We start from the raw sequence: 22,670 nt of genomic DNA, 5'->3' as shown, positions 1-22,670 counted from the left end.
TCTTTCTTTTTTGGTGGTTCGGGTTCTGTAGTTTCTGCATCAGAGTGTTGCTCTTTTAAGACTTCTGAAAGCATGCACCACACCCGGTCCCTCTCAGATTTTGGAAGGGAGATTCTTAAGCCTTGGGTTGAATGCAGTATCTATCTTTAGAAATTTCACATTGGTACCTTCTTTGCATTTTGTCAAATTTGCAATGGAAGTGTTCTTAAAACGAAAAACATGTGCTGGGTCATCATCCGAGACTGCTATAACATAAAATATATGGCAGAATGCAGGTAAAACAGAACAAGAGACATACAATTCTCCCCGACTGAGTTCAGTAACAAATTAATTAACACATTATTTTTTTAACGAGCGTTGTCAGCATGGAGCATGTCCTCTGGAATGGTGGACAAACCATGAAGGGGCATATGAATGTTTAGCATATCTGGCATGTAAATACCTTGCAAAGCTGGCTACAAAATTGCCATGTGAACACCTGTTCTCACTTTCAGGTAACACTGTAATTAAGAAGCGGGAAGCATTATCTCCCATAAATGTAAACAAACTCGTTTGTCCGAGTGATTAGCTGAACAAGAAGTAGGACTGAGTGGACTTGTAGGCTCTAAAGTTTTACATTGTTTTGTTTTTGAGTGCAGTTCTGTAACAAAAACAAAATCTTCATTTGTAAATTGCACTTTCATGATAAAGAAATTATAGTACAGTACTTGTATGAGGTGAATTGAAAATACAAATTCTTTAGTTTATCTTTTCTACAGTGGAAACATTTATAATAAAAATAGTAATATAAAGTGAGCACTGTATACTTTGTATTCTGTGTTGTAATTGAAATCAATATATTTGAAAATGTAGAAAAATATCCAAAAATATTTAATAAATTTCAACTGGTATTCTATTGTTTAACAGTGAGATTAAAACTGTGATTAATCACAATTAATTTTTTTTAGTTAATCGCATGAGTTAACTGTGATTAATCGAGAGCCCTAGTATTTTGGTGCCAGCCTATAGTGTCTGCTATTAAAAAAAAATACCACTCACAAATATTTATCACATAGGTGTATCCACAGTTCACTTTTTATTTAGCATATGAAATAACACTGGTAACTGTGTAGTATCTGTTTGCAAATGTGGACTTGTAATGGCAACGACTGTACTTTCTCATGGTCCACCTCATAAAAACCAGTGCATAGCTGTTAGTGTAGCTCATAAACAGATGGCACAGATACATTTGCAGATTTGTGTGTGGGAGTTTGCACAGAGCTTGACGCATTGGTGCCTTTCTCAAGCCAGTTTCATTTATTTTTTCCTAATAATTTAACAAAAGAGGAGAGAGAGAGAGAGAAAGAGAACACACTATACAGTACATATGCAAATACAATTCGAGAGCAGTCATATACAGTATATGGAAACACTGCTCAACAGAAAGAAAATCAAAGAGATTAAGGGCCAAATTCTGCCCTGCTTATGTACCCAGTGCAACCACCATATATATTTTTAAATCTCCTTTTTTATTCCTTGCTTTTCCATTTCTAAAAAGACAAAGATGACAAACCTTGCTATCAATTTCACTGCTCCCAAGAGCAGACTGAATCACATACAGCAATGCATCAGTAAGTCCATCACACTCCCTCATTCTTCTGCGGGCCTCCTCTCCAGCAGAGCTGACATTCCTACAAGATAACGGTAAGGAGAGTCAATTTTTTCCCAACTTTGTCATTCGCGTTCTGTAGCAAAATATTCTCCTCATTAACACCAGTTTAAAAGAGTTTTTTTCCCTCTTGTACTTCCTATATCATTGTTTCAGATGAGCAAGTAATGAGAATGGTTGTGAACAAGGTAAGGAAACAAAATAGAGGGGAACAAATTAGAAACAGTTGGTCATCTTAGATGATTTCAGAGCTGGAAGGATGCCAATTTTAGGTACATTCTGTACCATTCCTGGATTGAAAGAATCTAAACCCACTAAAATTTGTGGAGGGATTGTTCTTTTCTCTTAGGAGTGAGATTTATTTTATTTTTTCAGGAAAACATTTTTAACCTCCTCCTCAACCCCACCCCCTTTTTTTCAAACTTTGAAAAGTTAGGAGGTTTTTCAAAAACCTAAAGAAATCTGTTGGGGTCGGAAAGAGCATCTTCAATAGCAAGGGCTCTTCATCCTCCTGAATAGTGTAACCTAGAATAAAAATATTATCAAAGCACAATGTGAAACAGCTGGTATTCCTCAGGAATGGTAATCTGTTGCTTTCATCCTCTCTTTTTATTTTTCATTTTACATAAGTATTTGCTTCTCTCTCTCTCATTTTGAGAGAACATTAATGCATCAATCTTGTTCACTAAAATTGTTCTACATTGAGACATATAAAACATCAACTCATTATAATATTTTTTTGTTTATTTTGTGCTTGTGCCTGAAGGCTTCTGAATCCGTTTTTCACAAAGATAACTAAAACTACCCAATGGCACTATGGCCTAATACTCAAACAAATATTATTATTAATATAAACTAGCGTAACATATATATGTGTGTATACAAAATTAATACTTGACAACATCAGCTGACAAAAATCACATTCAGATTTGCACAAATGTGTGTAATTGATCACAGAATAATAGAAATGTACAGCTGTAAGGGACCTCGACAGCTCACCTCATCCATCCCCCCACACCGAGGCAGGAGCAAATAAACCTAGACCATCCCTGACAAATATTTTGTCTAGCCTGTCCTTAAAAAAACTCCAGGGATGGATATTCTACAACATCCCTAGGTAAGCTATTCCAGTACTTAACTACCCTTATAGTTAGGAAGTTTTTCCTAATATCTAACCTGAAACTCCCTTGCTAAAGATTAAGCTATTACTTCTTGTGCTACCTTCAATGGACATGGAGAACAGTTGATCACTGTCCTCTTTATAACAGCCCTTAACATATTTGAAGACTTATCAGGTTCCTACTCAGACTTCTTTTCTCAGGACTAAATATGGCCACTTTTTAAATGTTTCCTCACAGGTCAGGTTTTCTAAACCTTGTATAATTTTTGTTGCTTTCCTCTGGACTGTCTCTAATTTGTCCACATTTTTCTAACACATGATGTGCAAAACTTGACAAAGTACTCCAGCTGAGGCCTCACCAGTGCCAAGTAGAATGGAACAATTACCTCCTGTGTCTTACAGTTGACACTTCTGTTTAATGCACCCAGAATGGCATTTTCTTTTTTTGAACTGCATCATATTGCAAAGCCTTTCAGCTCCTCTTGCTTGGTGTGGGCAAGGGTCTTAGTGTTGTGGTGGTATATGACAACGTCTCTTTCACTACTCTCCATAACATTGGTACCCCTGCCTGCACCAAGGGAAAGGAGACGGAAAACCCCACAACATCCCTATGTACTTTCATTCTGTATTATAGAAATGGAGAGCGAGTTGCTTGCTCTTTTCCCTGTGTAAAGGTGTAGAGTGCTCTCTCCCTCCAAACCCTTTTCAATCCACTTTATCTTCCTTCCTATTACAAAAAAGGGGAAGAGAAGACAAAAATCCAGAGAGGAGAGAATGGATTTAAATAGGTGAGATTGAGAGGATGAGAGAGACTGAGGGATAGATTTCCCTTGTCATCTTTCCTGGCTTTGCCCATTCTTTCATCCTCTCTCTCTTTCTTCTGAAAGTCAGTTCTGTATTATTATTGATAATTCTACATTTTCCCTCTAATAATGGACCAATACAGTTGCCAGGATTGTTTTGTTCCTAATATATTTTAAAAGCTCCATCTTATTGTCCTTAACTCTGATGGCTATAGAGTTCGCCTTGTGTCCCTTGGCTTCCCTTATCAATTTTCTACACTTCCTAACTTCTGATTTATACTCATTACTATCAAATTCCCCTCTCTTTTATCTGCTATATATTTTTTTTTTTACAACTGCCTTCACTTTCCCTCTAAACCAGGCTAGTTTTTAACTAGTTCAACCTTCTTCCTCAGTTGTGGGATTGTGGCTTTTTGGACATCTAGTAAGGTGTTCTTAAATAATTCCCAATTATCATTCACATTTTTTTCTGATTAAATACTTCCTCCCAGCTGATTTGACTTATATTTGTTTTCAGCTTTGTGAAATTGGCTCTATTAAACCACCAAGTATATATATTACTGATCTGAATTTTAATCTGTTTGCACATTATAAATGTGAACATGTCATGGTCACTTGTACCCAAGATACCATTAACTTTTAGTTCTGTGATCTGGTCCTCTTTATTTGTTAGGAAAAGGTCTAATATAGCTGCAACACTTTTTAAGTTAGAAATTGTCATCTATAATGTTTAGAAATTCCAAGAATATTTTAGTACTAGTAGCATGAGACTGTCAGCATATATCACTCAAATTGAAGTCCTCTGTGATCATGCAGGATTTCCCCCCTTATTACTATTGTGGGTAGTTGTGTAAGGAAGCAGTGTTCCTATTCTGTCGTGTGATTTGGAGGTCTATAGCTAACACCAGCTAGTAACCCTTTGTCAAAGTTAGACTCAGGACTCACAGTTTGTCAGACCACTCTGTTTTATTAGCACAGCGCTCTGCTAATAACACCCAGATAATGTGAGCACCATGCAAGACACAAACTATCTTATTTATACAGATAAAAGGGTGAGAACTTAACAAGATAACAAAGGAAGCAGAATCAGATAAGTTTAACTGGGCTAGGCATGCATATCTTATTTCCTTACTAACTATTACCCATCTTCTGTTAATGTTTTGCCATTAGCACCATTGTTTATGCCTAATGTTTCTTTTCCTGGCACCTGTATTTCAACATTTCTTATTTCTGCTTAAAGGTAAATACAACATTTCTTTAATCCATTCTTATTTTTACAATATAATTCATTCTACTTTCACAATCCCTCCTTTTGGTCAAGCTCACGCCATGACCAAAATTTTACTGGGTTCCAGATATTAATCGTTCTTTATCTCTTTGTTCATCAGCAATATTCAAAATTATCATATTAGCACTCTGTTCTGGGGCAGCCACCTGAGTGGCATGCCTTACGCAATTTTGGGTACAACAGGAGACTAACTGAAAACATACAAAAATTATTAGGATTCCAAACAGGATAGTCAGGGCTCCCTGAAACAACCAGTTTCCTATGCCAGAGAAATTGAACAGGTTACTTAGCCACTTCCATAAAGAACTCGGCTCTTCATGGGGAAGATATGCGATTTGTTCTAAGTGGCTAGCGTGATCTATTACCTCATTGGTATCGTCAGGTATAAACACACAACATTGTTTTCCAATGAGAGCACAGGTCCCTCCTTTGGCTGCCAGCACTATGCACAATGCCTGACGGTTTTGGAGGCCACCTGTCGGATTGCCCCTGTTTCTTTGGCCAGGGCTCTTAAACTTTCTCCAGTTTTATTTGCCATTATTTTAACTACTTCTTTTAACCTCAGGAGCCTTTTTTTGCCTGGTGTATTACTCCCCCAAGTGGGTTAAAGGAACTGCCAATAGTCTCTTCCCAGGTGTCATTACTGTTCCATATTGTGTTAAACGGACAAGGTCCTCCAGTGAGGTCTGGGGAATTGAGTGGGATAGCCAGGACAGGAACATCAGTTTGAGAGTGGGCTGGGATGTGGCTGCAGACCCAGCATTTAGAAATATTAAGGGTCTGAGCTATCCACACTTGCTGGTGGATAAAAGAATTGTCATTGTGGACTCCCCAGACCTTCAGACACCAACAGCCGAGGAACAGGCACCACCAGAGGCGCATGTTGGAGGCATGGCCCTTCTGGTTCTGACAACCTCAACTGAGGGAACTGTAGTCACAGTTTTATGTCCACCAGGCAGCAGGCGCTAGGCTCACTACTGCTTTTTCTTGGGCCTTGCTTTAGGTAGTCGTCTGCTTCTGGCAACCCTCACAAGAACGTAGATTGTAAGGTATTGCAGGCTGTTCCTCTACGTCATCTTCTGGAGTCAAAATTGACTCTGCGTGGTCCTGAGGTAATGATTGGTTCGCTGGGGGTGGTGCATTCTTACACGGCAAAGCATGTATTCATGCTGCGGATGCCAGACAGTTTAACACCCGTCTGGGTAGTAAGCAGTGCCTGATGATTCTTTGATACTCTAAGTCTTTTTGCTTCTTTCCTTGACTCTGGCTATAACAATGGCCTTCACACCTTATCTTTTCCTGATGCATTCATTCCTCATTCACACAAACAGATTGAGAATACAAACAGTAGTATTTTATATCGAGCAAAAAGGCATTGCAAATTAAACCTTGCTAAGTTTTACAATTAATAACCAAGACAATTTACATTGAGACCCAGGCCTTCAATGTTTCTCTAATTTACTTAACATAGACACAATAGAGAATCCTGTCTCTTACTACCTAAATCTTAAAACAAAGAGTTAGAGAGGGCCCAATTTGTAATGCATATGGGAAAACAGAATCTTATAGTCCCAGAGGGTCATTTCTTTCTGCTATTCAAAAAGGGTGGCTAGCAGGATGAAATCAAATTATACATTACAAAGTCCAGCTCCTACATATCCCCCTTTTGACACTAAGATTATGAATCGCCAGTGTCACTTCTTATGTAGTAAAATACTGGGAGGTGATTTGGGCCTGTGGCTCTAGCTTTGCATACATTTGTTTTATCCACCAGCATATTTTAAACATTTCAATTAAACACATACAATTTAAAACCAAAAACAATTAGGGGTAGTAGCATTAGTATGCCAGTAGTTGTGGGAGACCATCCAGATAATATGAATGGTTCTGTTTCCCACATTGTTTTGTTTGTTTGTTTTTGTTTTTAGGAACTGTTACCTTTTTACACAGATAATTGGTAACTGTTTGCCATTCAATGCCAAGACTGATAGAGAACTCAGCTAAATCAGTGCTTACAGTAAGCTGAGACTTTTTGGTTGTGGCAAATAGTAAATGTGATTATTGGTAAACACAGTACTTACATTACATGTACATTTGTCTACTGGTGGGTTGCTAACACTTTTATCCTTTTAAAACACTTCTTTCCAATAATTAACACACACATTGCCCGTTATACAATACTTTGGCCTAATTATTAATTTTATCCCACATACAGGATCCTAGTGAGATGTCTTTACTACAGGGCTTTGGAGCAACAGGCATGGATAAGCATACCCACTTTTGAGGAGTCCACTTGGTACAACCTCTAGTGTCCAATAGTTTCCCTTCCTCCCCAGCCCACTGGCTTGAGGTTTGAGGTAGCCAGAAGGATCCCAGGTGAAATCTGTGGAGTGAGCTAACTTTCCATCTCTTTGCTTCCAGAGCCTGTTGGTGTGCAATTTTAACAATTTCTTCACTTAACAAATTTTGTCTTACCGTACTGGAGACATACTGCATCCAGTTATATTGATAGGTATTAAACAATTATCTTTTTCTTTGCTTTAACAGATGTATTAAAACCTTAATATTCTCTGATATTACCCAAAACATCTTATGTTCTAAATATCTGCATTTTAGTACATTCCATAGCTATTGCACTATGTTTTTTTTTAACTTTTATTTGTTTTTGTAATAGGTTGTTCTGTAGCTGGTATTAGCTTTTTCTGATTTTCTGAAAGACAAAAATAACATTTTTCTACTCCTTTCAGGGTGGCATTGATTGTTGCTTAAAAGATTCCTTTCTTTTACAAATACCCTTGCTGATTTCAGGCAAAACAGAGGAATTACCCCCATATTTTCCTGTGTTTTTTTTTTTAATATAGGCAGGCCAGGTTTTAATGGCTTCTACTTTTTAAGGGTTATGGGGAAATTATTCCACTGTTTAGTTATTAAGTTCATGAGGTGGTGTACCTCAAGTTTTTCTTCTTATATAGCAGACCAAGTTTGTAATGTTTTTCCTGCTGTGTTAAGCTTTAAGTTTATTCACAGGTAATAGCTGAGAAGCATCATTACCATATTACCTTCAAGGATTTTTCCAAAAATCATACACACTATACGTTGTTACAGGGGTACTTACTAACATTAAATTTATTTCAATGTTTAATATTAACAATAACATTTAGCATCAAATCTCTTAAAGGGATCTTGTTATACCATGTCTTTTATTTAGGCAATTTCTTTTGTGCTGGCAGTTTTCACCTTCCTTTATCAGTTAGGTAATTTGCATCAACACAGGCTTGGCTTTTGGATTCAAAGCCATCAGCAGAGCTCAGAGACTCTGTCTTAAAAGGGACACAATCAACTTCCACCAGAGTTTTGATTTCTTTCCACTTCCAACTCCTGCTTACAAAACACACAGAGATCTGAAAAGAAAACAGTCTATTGCGGCTCTTTTTGGAGCCCTAATAGGATTTTAATTCAGTAGCATATTTCATTTGTATTTCTTTTACCCCTTTTTACAATATACACTGCACATGTCCTAGGGAAAAAGCACATTCCTTCTATACTACAACTTTTTTTTTTAAACATTAGCCATATCAATTTTTACATACGATGTAACTGTTTCTTTTTTCTTACAGAGTTTTCATGTACCCTTATCAAAAGTGACAGTCTGATTACACAGAGCCATTTTAAGGCTCAATGTTTTTAACATTGCTTCTTTTTGTTTTATGCACCTCACCTCTGCTGTTGCTTCAGAGGGGCACTGTTAATTTTTTTTTTTTCTTTCACTACAGCTCTTATCTGCTATTGTTACAAAAAGAACCAACCAACCAAACAGACTCCAGAATCTCTCCCTATTCTCCTGATTTTGACTGCCCTATTGCAGCCATGACTTGGTTTTTATTTAAAAAAACATTTTAAATTTTATAAAGAATCAAGTTACCCCTTAAGGGTTAAATGCTAAATCCCAAAGCCAAACAACACTAATTACCTGTGTCTTGCAAAAAGGTCTGTCAGTTTTGCAACTTTGAATTAAGAGTCAAATGAATTTTTAGTGGCATTAAAAACAAAAACAAAACCAATTTATCTTATACCTACAAAACAGGAGTTTTACAAACCAGATGTGCTGGTTTAGATTCTAAGAACTTTACATATTTTCACAGACAAATAGATACATACACATTTTCTTTTCCTTAACATTCCTTTACACTGCTTTGTTTTTACATAGCTCTATATATATTTGGATTATTTACAGGCATTCTTTTGGAAAAGGGCCCATTTTCCCTTCAGAATGGCTGCAAAGAAACCAAGAATTCTCTCTCTTTAACATGGTCCTTTTTAACTTTTTCACAAAGTTTAACTGCTTAATTCTCTCCAGCCTTTGTAGAGTTAACTTTTCACTCTCTTTCCTTAAATCACTTGTTTATCTCCCAAAATAACACCTTTATCACCTCAGATTTCACCATTTTAAGTATTGTTCCAGGGGTTCATGCCTGCACTTACTGCTTTTCTTACTCCTTACACTATGCCCTTAGGCTTCCAACCTGTTTTTCAGTTTCTTTATCTGTTGCTTGCCTGCTTTTCTGGGCCTGATCCTGCTTTTTTTTTTTCCAATGAACCGTTTGTGAGTGATATTGTGGTCACTTCACAATTTTGAAATAAATGTTCAAGGAAAGGGACCAGGAAGGGTGGGGGCTAGTTGAGGAGCCCACCTTCTTTGCTGAATTGGTAGTGGAACACTAAAGAATCAGTTTTTGAGGCGGACAACAAAGGAGAACAGAACAAGGGGCTTTTTGTCCTTTTTACAATGAGATGGGAGTATTAAGGGGGTTGGATCGATCCGGGGTGGAGGGTTTTTGAGAACGGGGTAAAGGGAAGCGCTCGGTCTGGTGGTAGGAGAGGAGGCTTTTAATAAAGCTTTCAACTTATTATTTGAATATTTGATTTTGTCCAGCTACAATTTGCCTCTTCCCACCACTGAATGAAACAATTAACCTCTTCTTTAGCCAACTTAGTTTTAGGTTGGCCGAGTTTGTCCTTTAAGACATCCACTCGGTCTTGTTCCAAGATTTTAACAGTGGCCACTGAGTTTTGGGATCCCCCTGAGTTAGCCTAGACCATTTTTCCAGAAATTTACAGGAGTCCGGACCCTTCTTACAGGAGTCTGGACCCATCCTAAATATATAAAATGAGCCAGCGTTCGTTTAGGGAACTGTCCTGACTTAGACGTCTGGTTACCCATACAGGAGGACTTCACACACCAATCGCACAAGAAGGAAATTCGGGTTAGGAGCCCACAGGCTACTGCCTCAATCACCCTTGCTTTCACACCAGGGCTTTTACCCAAAGTGCGGTGCGGCTGCGATTGTGCAGATTCCACTCACTCAGACCGCGGGGATAGGAACCCCTTGGTCGGCCGATCCCCGGACGGAGATGGCACCCAGACTCAAACACTCCACAGGAGGACGGATAGACACAGAGACAGGACAGTCCTCAGTCCGGACAAAACACAGAAATAATTACCTGACCAGATTCCTGATGTCAGATCCCAGGATCCCTTCAGAACAGAGTGGGAACCAACAGGTTCAATGGCGTAGACTTCACTGTGGTCGTGCACCTTTCCGTTCTGGTGGAGGACCGCTCGGGCCAAATGCCCAGGTGCCGGCTGCCACGGTCATCCTACAAAAACGGTCAGTATCACACAGCCCCAGTGAAGATGGTTGCCATCTCGGTGGAACCTCCAAATTGTCAAAGTTAGACTCAGGACTCACAGTTTGTCAGACCACTCTGTTTTATTAGCACAGCGCTCTGCTAATAACACCGAGATAATGTGAGCACCATGCAAGACACAAACTATCTTATTTATACAGATAAAAGGGTGAGAACTTAACAAGATAACAAAGGAAGCAGAATCAGATAAGTTTACCTGGGCTAGGCATGCATATCTTATTTCCTTACTAACTATTACCCATCTTCTGTTAATGTTTTGCCATTAGCACCATTGTTTATGCCTAATGTTTCTTTTCCTGGCACCTGTATTTCAACATTTCTTATTTCTGCTTAAAGGTACATACAACATTTCTTTAATCCATTCTTATTTTTACAATATAATTCATTCTACTTTCACACCTTCTTGTGCTTTATCTGTCAGGACATTGATCCATAATCATACAAGATCATTTTATTCTGAGTTACCAGTGACTCGGAAACAGGTAATGCCATTTTTGATGTAGAATGCCACTCCCCTTCCCCTTTTGCTCACTCAAACTTTCCTATATAGGTTATAATCATTGATTTTTAACATTCCAAAGAAGAGCATAATACTCAATAGTAACGCTGTAAGCAAAGAGGAACAGCCAGTTTCACATGCATTACCAGCAAGCACTCTGAGGACCATCAGTAGACCAACAGTTGATGACAGTTTGACAGCTATTGATTTAAGGTGTTTGTATAATACCCTTAGAATACGACCTTGAGTTCCAATTGCTTAACTCTTAGGTAGTCAGTGCAGCCTGTATATACACAGTAAACAGGGTACGTGTAGCTTTCATTACTAAACATTTTAGAGCAATACAATAATATATTCTGGTCATTATCTATATACTTTTTGGTTCATTTGAGGGTCCCATGGCACTGAAGCCTAAGCCAACTGATAAAAATAAAAGTTCTGCAATACTCTACAATCTTAAATAATACAAACAAAAAGTGTGTGTGGGGGGGGTAGAGAGAAATAACACAGAGACTCAACTTCACTACTAGTTAGTAATGAAAGAAACATATTTATCTAAAACAATACTATTTATGACTTCTGACTGTTAGATTTTAGTTCCTATAAAATCATTCTAGTTTAGTAACACCACTTAATAAAACAAAACTTGATTATCTCAAATAGGTGTAGTACCTCACATAATTCTTGGCTGCAATTTTGAGTGAGTAGAGTGATAATTGAATGCTTTCTCTGTCACTTTAAGTTGATAGGAAAATGCAACATATTGTATGACTATACTAAGTTCACTAAAAGAAGGAGTTTTACCAAAAAAGAAGCCTTCCTATTATGCGTTCACAATATCATGGACATCATCATTCCCTTTTGTTATTTTTTCTCTCCAGTTTTTCAGATTAGTAATAGTCTGCCAAATATTGCTGGTATTTTTAGCAATCACTACTGAGGATATAAACATGTTTAATCAGAGCCTTTGGGCCAAATTGTCTGCTGGTGAAAACTGGCTATTGAGATCAATGAAGGAAGGCCAATTTACATCACCAGCAAATTTGGTCCCATAGCTTTAGCACTTAACTATTAATCTTACTTTCAGTGCATACTGTAATTAAATAAACACCATCCAGTTAAATATGGCTAAAGTTCTTGGGTCTTGCTCTTTCCATCAAATGCCCTAATAAAGTAATTTGGTTTTTATTATTCAGCCATACTTTTCATTTTCAAAGCGTCAGAGCAATTAACCTACCAAGTCAAGCACTCAACAGGTGGTTTTCATTACGGTGCTTCTGCATGTCCAATCTTTAGGCTAAATGAGCTGCTGTTAATGACTGTGCTGTGTGATCTGCAAGTCAATTGAATGCCAACCTTCCACCTACTTCCTGGCCCATTTAAACAGGCCTTGAAGGGAGAATTGGTGGAAAGAACCGAACATCCATGTCAAGGTTCCTCCCCCACTCTGAACTTTAGGGTACAGATGTGGGGACCTGCATGGACACTTCTAAGCTTAATTACTAGCTTAGATCTGGTAACACTGCCACCATCCAGAAATTTCAGTGTCTGGATCACTTTCTGTCCCCCCAAAACCTTCCCCTCCCTGGGCAGCCTTGAGAGGCTTTTTCACCAAGTTCCTAGTGAACACCGATCCAACCCCTTGGATCTTAACACAAGGAGAATTTAACCATCCCCCCTGCCGTCCCCCACCAATTCCTGGGGAGTCCAGATCCAATCCCCTTGGATCTTAACACAAGGGAAAAAAATCAATCAGGTTCTTAAAAAGAAAGCTTTTAATTAAAGAAAGAAAGGTAAAAATTATCTCTGTAAAATCAGGATGGAAAATACTTTACAGGGTAATCAGATTCATATAGCCCAGAGGAACCCCGTCTAGCCTTAGGTTCAAAGTTACAGCAAACAGAGGTAAAATCCTCTCAGCAAAAAAGGAACATTTACAAGCTGAGAAAACAAAAATAAGACTAACACGCCTTGCCTGGCTATTACTTATAAGTTTGAAACATGAGAGACTGATTCAGAAAGATTTGGAGAGCCTGGATTGATGTCCGGTCCCTCTTAGTCCCAAGAGCGAACAACCCCCAAACAAAGAGCACAAACAAAAGACTTCCCTCCACCAAGATTTGAAAGTATCTTGTCCCCTTGTTGGTCCTCTGGTCAGGTGTCAGCCAGGTTTACTGAGCTTCTTAACCCTTTACAGGTAAAAGAGACATTAACCCTTAACTATCTGTTTCTGACAATCCACTACTGTATGTAATTAATCCCGTACAAGATATCTTTCCCATCTTTGTGGCAATAAACACTTTCTGCAGAAAGTATATTGTATCTGAAAGAAAAAATGCTTCTGAAAAGGCAACATATTGTGTTATACCTTCTCATTTCAAAGGAAAACCTCTCTTCTTAATACATAGAACTAAAACAGCATGTTCACTAGAACCATTTTATACTGTGGTGTGGTTGGTGTTTTGTTTTGTTTTTAAAAACACTTCCCTATCAAATTCCTGGCTTGACACTTCATGTCTCTCGCATGTCATGTTTTGCTGTATCAAAGTCACCTCACTTATGAATGTAATGCCATGCTCAGTAGTTGCACATCACTGAGAGCACATTATCTTTAACCCAATGCCTGCAGGAAGTGAGTTAACTTGTCTACAGTGCTCATTAATGGTGTTAATGGTGAGAGATGAGTTAACATAACACCTCTCATACCAAGGGAGAAGTTCCTGGGGATCAGAGCAGGAGGGTTGGGAGTTAGGGTTGCCAACTTTCTGCCACACAAAACCGAGCACTGTTGCCCTGCCCCTGCCCCATGCTTTCTCCAGGGCTCCGCCCCTGCTCACTCCATCTCCCCCTCCCTCTATCACTCACTCTCCCCCCCACCCTCACTCACTCACTCATTTTTACCAGGCTTGTGCACAGGAGGGGGTGAGAGATCTGGCTGGGGTTGTGGGCAGCAGGGTGGGCCCAGAAATGAGGGGTTCAGGGTGTGGGAGGGGGCTCTGGGCTGGGGTAGGAGTGCAGGGGAGGGTGTGGGCTCTGGGAGGAAGTTTGGGTATGGGAGGGGGCTCCAGGATTGGGCAGGGGGTTAGGGTGCAGGCTCTGGGCAGTGCTTACTTCAGGGGCTCCTGGGAAGCAGTGACATGTCCCTTGGCACCTACACATAGTGGTGGCCTCTGCGTGCAGGTGCCGCTCCCGCAGTTCCCACTGGCTGCAATTCCTGGCCAATAGGAACCGTGGAGCTGGTGCATGGGGCGGGGGCAGCACGTCAAGCTCTCATGGCCACCCCTATGCCTAGGAGCTGGAGGGACATGTTGTCGCTTCTGGGAGCCACACGCTGCCAGGTAGGGAGCCTGCCAGCCAGCCGACTGAACTTCTAATGGCCCGGTCAGCAGTGCTGACTGGAGCCACCAGGGTCCCTTTTCAACTGGACTTTCTGGCCGAAAACCGGACACATGGCAACCCTATTGGGAGTGTAATGTTTTCGGGATTCAAGGAAGGAAGGAAGAGTTGGAAAGATAAACAGATTAAAGAGGAGGGAGAGGAGAGTACTCAGAGAGGAAAGTGTAGGAATGTAAAGAAATGGGAAAGAAAGGAGGAACAGGAGTTTCAGGAGACTGACTCCATCCTAAGAGAAAGGAAGACAACATAGGAGGGAAAGGAGTAGGGCTGAAGGAAAAATTAAACAATCCATTTTTCCTGTGACTAGTTGGAGTCAAAAATATATTTCAGTAGTACTTATGAGTGGAATCATTTGCTGTTTTCCTCGGTGAACACAGCTTTTCTTAGCCAAACTAGTAAAACTCTACATTTTCAGTAAGGCCAATCCCATGTGTTTAAAAGTCATGAGTCAAGGCCCCTAAAAATCAGGAGAGTGGCTTAAAAAGCAAGATTTTAAATAAAAATAAATGTTGGGTTCTTTTTATTTGTCTTCTGGTCTTTAAGTGCATGTGGGTCACATCTTCAAGCTTTTCTCTATCCATAGGGGATAGAAGCTTTCATTTAAAAAACAAAGTAAGCTTAGATTCTCACAAAATCAGTGTGCTTCAACAGCTGGGAATTTAAGAAAAACACCAAATATTGCAAGACTCACAATAAAATGGCAAGAGAGCTGGCAACACCGCATTTCTGAATTTCTATGATTTTTCCCCCCATTCGAAATTGAAAAAAAGAGCATTTTGAGAGTATATTTTAAACATAATGACAGAAACACACACACGCTTCATCCAGTTTTATCAGAGTTCCCTAATGTGTCATTAAGTACACACATTGTGATAGAATTTCTTTTATTATTCTGAACTATTCCTAAAAGATCGGTGTCACACTCAGTACTGAATATCTTCAGTGATGATGATTCCACAACTCTTGGCAGTTTGTCCCATTATTTAACTGTTTTTAGCTAGAAATTTTCCTAATATTTAATTTAATGTTCCCAGAATGAATTTCCTTTGACATCTCTGCTCCTAATCTGTCCCTGAACATTTCCTGTGTCTCTACAGTACCTAGAGTAGTTCTGCCACAGCCAGAATTCCTGGTTTCCAATATGAGAATCTTCTTTGAAAATGTATCACAGGCCTTTGCTGAAATACTCTGTCCGCTGTTTTCCCCAGTTTGTTGATCACACATAGTTTATTTTTGATTAACCCCATGCAACCTAATATTTATTAGATTATTTTCTTCTAGATGCTTACAAATAGGCTCGATTAGATGCTCTTAACTGCCTTCCTCCACTGTTGGTGCTTGATTAATTGTTCTAGCAGATTCTCAGGTATTAAAATTCAGTTTATACTTTTTCATAATTTCCAGGGTGTCCTTTTCTTCCCTACTTTAAAGATGAATCCTATATTTGCCCCTAGCCAGTCCCACGGGAATTCATCATTTTTCTTCCATGATTTCCACCAACATAAAACTATTCAGCAGTAAGAAAAATAATGCCCTTTTAATTTTTCATGGCTGGTACATGTCTCCTTCAGAAGAGGCTTGTATTTCACCTGCATTTATAGGAATGATAGAAAAGGAAAAGACGGTTACTCACCGTAGTAACTGTTGTTCTTCGAGATGTGTTGCTCCTATCCATTCCAGTTAGGTGTGCGCGCCGCGCGTGCACGGCTCTTCGGAAGATTTTTACCCTCGCAACTCCGGCGGGCCGGCTGGACGCCCCCTGGAGTGGCGCCGCTATAGCGCAGGATATATACCCCAGCCGGCCCGTCCGCTCCTCAGTTCCTTCTTGCCGGCTACTCCGACAGCGGGGAAGGAGGGCGGGTCTGGAATGGATAGGAGCAACACATCTCGAAGAACAACAGTTACTACGGTGAGTAACCGTCTTTTCTTCTTCGAGTGATTGCTCCTATGCATTCCAGTTAGGTGATTCCCAAGCCTTACGTAGGCGGTGGGGTCGGAGTTAGATGTTGCAGAACGCAACCGCTAAGCCAGAGGCTGCAACAGCTCTGGACTCCCGGACCAATGAGGCAAAGGTGTGGACCGAGGACCAGGTAGGTGCACAACACATCCCCCGAAAGGGAATGCGAGCCAGGAAGGCAGCTGAGAAGCGTGAGCCCTGGCGGAATGTGCAGCAAGGTGGCTCTATGGCACATGGGCCGAAACAGAAGAGGTGCAGATGCACAACGTCATTGAAGATGAAATCCTCTAGGAGGAGACAGGTATGCCCTTCGTCCGGTATGCCGGTACGATGAAGGTTTTGGGGGGCGTTACGAGAGGGCTCAGTCCACTAGATATAGATTGCGGACACCCTGCAGATGTCGAAGGAGGGCAACCGTTGCTCTCCTTGCACAGAGAGTGGCTTCGGAAATAAGACTGGAAGGAAGATATCCTGGTGGATATAAAAGGCCGACACCTCCTTGGGGAGGCAGGTCGGACGTGGTAATAACTGCCCTTGTCCTTGAGGAACACAGTATACCTTGGGCCTATTGTGAGAGTCTGAAGCTCGGAGACTCGTCTGGCCGCAGGAAAGGCTACAGGAAAACTGTCTTGCAGGACAGGTATATCAATGAGCATGTTGACATTGGCTCGAATAGGGCAGTCATAAAACTGGGTAGAACCAGATTGAAGAGTCAGGTTTATGGCGGGGCCCCACTTGGGGGGTGGTGTATAAACGCTCCAAGCCCTGAGGAACCAGATGGAATGGAGCGGGATCTCGGCGGGAGAAACATTGCGCGTTTCGGAGCAGCAGGAGAAACGCTTCCACTTGGCCAGATACTTTAACCAAGTGGAAGATTTTCTACCACCCCGGAGAATCCTGTAGAACCGAGGCCGAACAACGTAACTCGGATCGGTTTAGCCACGCAGGAGTCCTGCTGTGAGGTGCAGGGATTACAAGACCAGGTGGTGAAGGTTGCCGTGATCCCGCGTCATGGGGTCTGTGCCAAGAGGGTTGCTACCAACAGGTGTAGCAACATGGTGTGCTAGTGCTGCCCAGGCTACACTGGAGCGATCACGATCAGGGGCGCTCTGTCCCTGCGGAGTTTGAGCAGGACCTTGTGAACCAGCGGGGACAGTGGACAGCGTACGGCAGATGGCTGATCCATGGCCTCAGGAAAATCCTCCAAGACCGAGCCTGGGGAGAGGCCTTGGAACGAGGAGAATTTCTCTCTCTTTCCGTTCTCGCGAAAGCGAGGAGGGCTATGCGGGGGAAGACCCACTTCTGGAAAACGGAATAGATAAAGACAGGAGGAAACCACCACTTGTGAGACAGGAAGGATCTGCTGAGACGATCCGCCAGCTGAATCGCCTGGTACACAAGGCAGACTGCTCTCAGCTCTCGGACATTGATGTGTAAGGCCAGCTCTTGCGCTGACCGAAGGCCGTGAGTGCGAAACTACACCAGGTGCGCACCCAGCCGAGAGATGGGCTGTCTGTCACGAGGGACCCCGAGGGGTGAATGAAACAGCATCCCCGGATACACCGGGGAGGACGCCGACTCCCGGTCGAGGGAGCCTAGGCTGCTCGGGGGAAACGAGACGACCACGAGTATGCCATCTCTGCCCGGGTGGCACCCCCAGGTGAGCCACGATTGAAGTGAACAGAGGCAAAGCCTGGTATGTTTAGTTGCAAACGTGTAGACAGCCATGTGACTCAGGAAACCGAGGCAAGAGCAAGCCCAAGTTGGCGGGAAGGTCCGTAGACCTTGTACAATTGTTACCCTCGCCTGAAACCAAGGCTGAGGAAAGCAGGCTCTGGCGAGTCTGGAGTCCAGGACGGCCCCAATGAATTCCCTTCCCTATATGGGAATCAGAGTGGATTTTACTATTGATCATCAGGCCTAGACACAGGAAAAGGTTCGTGTCGATGCCCACATGACTGGTACTTTGGGCCCGGGGGTTCTTCGAATGAGCCACTCGTCTAGACACGGAGAACGTGTATCAGACGGTGGCGAAGAAAGGCGGCGATTACAGCCATGCACCTTGAATACCCCTGGGCTGTATAGAGGCCAACCGGGAGGGCCGTATACTGGGAATAACGATGGTAGGCCCCAAACCGAGTGTACCTTCTGTGTGGAAGAGAAATGGCAACATGAAAAACACGCGCCCTTCATATCGAGGGCGGCGTACCAGTCTCCGGGATCCCAGGATGGGATGACGGTCGCCCTGGGTACCATGCGGAACTCATCTGCATCGTGACTTGTTGAGTTCCTGCAGGCCTAGGATAGGTCTGAGACCTCCCTTCGCTTAGGGGAATAGGTTTCGCCCTTAGGTACCTCCTGTATAGCTCCGATGAGGAGGAGCGTCCGCACCTCTTGCCAGAGGAATCGCTCGTGAGAGGGGTCCTTAGGAGGGGCGAGGATGGGTAGGCTTTTGCCCCATTGGTGGTCAGAAGGACCCTAATTCTGGCTCCTTTGGGGTGCGGATTGATGGCCACGACCGTGTAAGCCACGCCTGCTGGCCATGTCCTGACCTTGTCAAGGCGCAGGGTAAGAGCGGAGGTTGGGGACGGAAGCGTCGGCGCTGAATTACCGGCGTGTGCATGCCGAGAGAGAGAGAGAGAGCAAAGTGACCCTGCTGCCCTTTAGGTTCAGCAGCCTAGGGCCAGTGTTGTCAGAGAACAGGCCTGTGCCACTGAAAGGCAAGATCTGTATAGCGTGCCGCAGCTGCAAGGGAAGGCTTGATAACTGGGGTCCTGAAACGCGCCGCGTGGCAACATCCGAGTCCAGAGTCATGGCAGCGGAGTCAGCTGCGTCCAACGAGGCCTGGAGGGAAGCTCTCTCCAGCTCCGTCCTTTGCTGCAGGAGGGCATCGAACTCTTGACGGGAGTTCCGAAGAACCGACCCTGTAAATTTGCCCACCGCCACCCACAGTAGCGGATAAGCAGGGCTTGCTGGTTCGCTACACAAAGTTGCAGGGCCCCCTCCGGGTACATCTTACGGCCCAGTAAGACCACACACCCAGCCTCTTTGGATTTAGGGGCTGGTCGCATTTCGATTAGAGGAGGTCCGGAGGGGTATGTTCCTGCCCCCGCCTCATCTGGGGAAGAGGAAGAAGAAAGGCCCGGGACAAGCGGGTCCTGTGTGGGCTCGAGCTCCTGGACGACCTCCTGATCCGGTGGGATCTGGGAGCCCGGTGCCGAACCGGGGGTTGCTCTGTACCGGTCGGACGGGGACGACTAATTGTCACCTCTGGCACCCAGAGCTCGGAGGGAACGGAGCGAGATGGGATCACCGGTACGCCTCTGGCGTGGTAGTACACCCACGGCGTCCAGAATGACCACTGATAGGTCTCCTGGAAGACTCTGGAGGGCACATCGGAAAACAGAGTGCTACGCATATGAAGTGTCCGCATGGGACGCCACTGATGCGTGGCTGGATGGCCCTGGAGGAGCTGAAAGCTCTTGGTAGAGTCTCCGTCTGTAACTGACGTCGCTCGATGCGGCACCGGGGATCGGTACCGGTAGACAGACCGGTACCGAGAACGGGACCTGCCACCGAAGCTGTGCCGGGCGGTCGACCGAGGGCGGTGCCTGAGGCTTGATCGGAGCTGAGTGTCCCGGACCGGCGAACGGGATGCTGACCGGTGCTGCGAGCACTACTGGTACCAACAGGGAGAACGGTGCCGAGATCTAGATCGGTGACGGGACCGAGAACATCTGCAGAACCGCGACCCTGAACGGTGCCGCTGTGCGGTGCCGAGATAGGGTGGTCTGATCAAGGCAGGCTTGCCCATCGACTATGTAACCCCCACCGGCGGTGCCGGGGGTTGAGGCAGCGTAGATGCTGTCAATGCAATCAGCCCCCTGGCCGTGGACACTGTCTCCGGCGTGGAGGGAATAGTGAGCTCGACCATAGCTGGCACCCCGGATGCAGCTTCATAGTGAGCTCGACCACAGTCCGTACCGGGGAGTGTTCCAGCACCGGACTCGACGGCTTTTGCCTGGCCGGAGTTAATGGTGCGGGCATTGTCGGTGCCGCGGTAGACATCGGTGCCGGGCGATCCGACGGAGCATAGCGCTCGGCTGCGGAGCAGGCGGCTCGGACGCAGCTTTAGGGCGAGCTCAACCACGGTCCGTACCGGGGAGCTTTCCGGCACCGGACTCGACGGCTCTTGCCTGGCCGGAGTTAATGGTGCGGACATTGACGGTGCCGTGGCAGACATCGGTGCCGGGCGGTCCCACTGAACATAGCGCTCGGCCGCAGAGCAGGCGGCTCAGACGCAGCTTCCTAGCGAGCTCGACCACGGTCCGTACCGGGGAGCTTACCAGCACCGGATTCGACGGCTCTTGCCTGGCCGGAGCTAACGGTGTGGATACTGTCGGTGCCGTGGCAGACATCGGTGCCGGGCGATCCGACTGAACATCGCTCGACTGCGGAGCAGGCGGCTCGGACGCAGCTTCCGGGCGAGCTCGACCACGGTGCGTACCGGGGAGCTTTCCGGCACCTGACTCGACGGCTCTTGCCTGGCCGGAGTGAAAGGTGCGGATATTGTCGGTGCCACGGCAGACATCGGTGCCGGGCGATCTGACTGAGCATAGCGCTCGGCTGCGGAGCAGGCGGCTCGGACGCAGCTTCCGGGCGAGCTCGACCACGGTGCGTACCGGGGAGCTTTCCAGCACCGGACTCGACGGCTCTTGCCTGGCCGGAGTAACTCTTCATCCTCCAGGAGAGGGATCCATGCCGAGGGTACGTCGGAGTCAGCGACGGTGGTGACAGGAGGCCTTGGCGGCACCGGCAGTCCGGTGCCGAGGGAGCGCGCCGTGAAAACTAACTAGCGCTCGGCGCCGAGAACGGAGGAGCAAGAGCTGCCTCCCTCAGGAGCTGTTTAAAACGAAAGCCCCGCTCCCCTTTGTTCACTGATTAAGGGCCTCACAAATGCGGCACTTATCTGTGAGGTAAGATCCCTCGAGGCACTTAGGAGAAGATCTCTTGTCGGCAGCGGCTTGTGGCCGGCCGAGCATTAGAAAACCCTGTGGACCGGGCATCGGACCCGGCCCCGGGTGAGGGGAAGGGGATAAACCCCAACCCCTGTACAATAAATACACTATACTATTCTACAAACAAACAGAGTTAACTACAACTATAAACAGAACGAGAGAAAACTACGAGTAGCTAGGGAAGTGGAGGTCAGCTGAGCTGTGCTCCACTGTTCCAACGGCCGTCACGGGCGGAAAGAAGGAACTGAGGAGCGGACAGGCCGGCTGGAGTATATATCCTGCGCTATAGCGGCGCCACTCCAGGGGGCGCCCTGCCGGCCCGCCGGAGTTGCTAGGGTAAAAATCTTCCGAAGAGCCGTGCACGCGTGGCGCGCACACCTAACTGGAATGCATAGGAGCAATCACTCGAAGAAGAACTGGCAAAATGCTTTCATTAGTTCAGGAATACACTGAGAATAAAGGGACACTATTGTATTTGACAGAGAATATAATTCAGTAGATGTAAAAGTATTGTGAAAATGGATAGGGACTCCTATGCAGCTGAGACCTTACTGAGCAATAAACTGAATTTCACCTTTGAATTTCATTTCCCAACAGTGCCAAAGAATTTTTAGTTTTGCAAGAAAACAAATGTCTCTTTCCTCACCTGAAACTATTGAATAGGAATTTTGTCCTCTTCACTTTATGCATGAAAATTTTGCAGCACTCTCTGATGTACTTGACCTTGTTTTAGCCTATGAGCAAATAGTACTAACAAATGACAATAAAAGCTCTTGGTTTTGACAGCTTTCTCCCCTTGGCTTACTCCTAACGTGATTCATGTAAATTTCAAGAATACACTTACGCTTCTCTCTACACTGTCAGAAATATTTGGAATGCCTGATTTGATTACGATAAAAGCAGGACTCCAGAACTTAACATGGGATCAAAACTCATTTTCATCCAGAGTCCAACTTTTACCCTGAACTGTGTAATGCTAGCAGACATGTCCTAGCTACAGAAGATACATTTGTCTCTAGACTAATATGAAATGACCAGCGCATCAACTAAAATTAACAGTTAAAAACAAATATCTGACACGGGTACATTTTCTGAAACAAAAGCACTGTTCATTTATTGCAAAATAAAATCCTGAAAAATTCTTCCTTACTTGGGCCCTTTTTTCCTTTGCCCAATCTTAGGACCCTCTTTGAGTTAGAAAAGATTTCAGAAAAACAAAATTCTGGCTAACA

The 22,670-nt window shown here is 44.0% G+C and overlaps 1 protein-coding gene across 4 annotated transcripts in view; it reads right to left on the bottom strand.

Annotated features, from left to right (window-relative positions):
- CTNND2 (catenin delta 2) overlaps positions 1-22,670 on the bottom strand; it is a 1,196,137-nt gene that overhangs the window by 147,012 nt on the left and 1,026,455 nt on the right. For all 4 annotated transcript variants that reach the window (XM_045005428.1, XM_045005429.1, XM_045005430.1 and 1 more), the window contains one exon: positions 1,553-1,670. In XM_045005428.1, the coding sequence (XP_044861363.1) occupies positions 1,553-1,670 (118 nt within the window). The remainder of the gene's footprint in view (positions 1-1,552; positions 1,671-22,670) is intronic.

Source organism: Mauremys mutica, chromosome 2, assembly GCF_020497125.1.
Source record: "Mauremys mutica isolate MM-2020 ecotype Southern chromosome 2, ASM2049712v1, whole genome shotgun sequence".
NCBI classification, from domain to species: domain Eukaryota; kingdom Metazoa; phylum Chordata; order Testudines; family Geoemydidae; genus Mauremys; species Mauremys mutica.
This window is presented reverse-complemented; position numbering and strand designations above follow the sequence as displayed.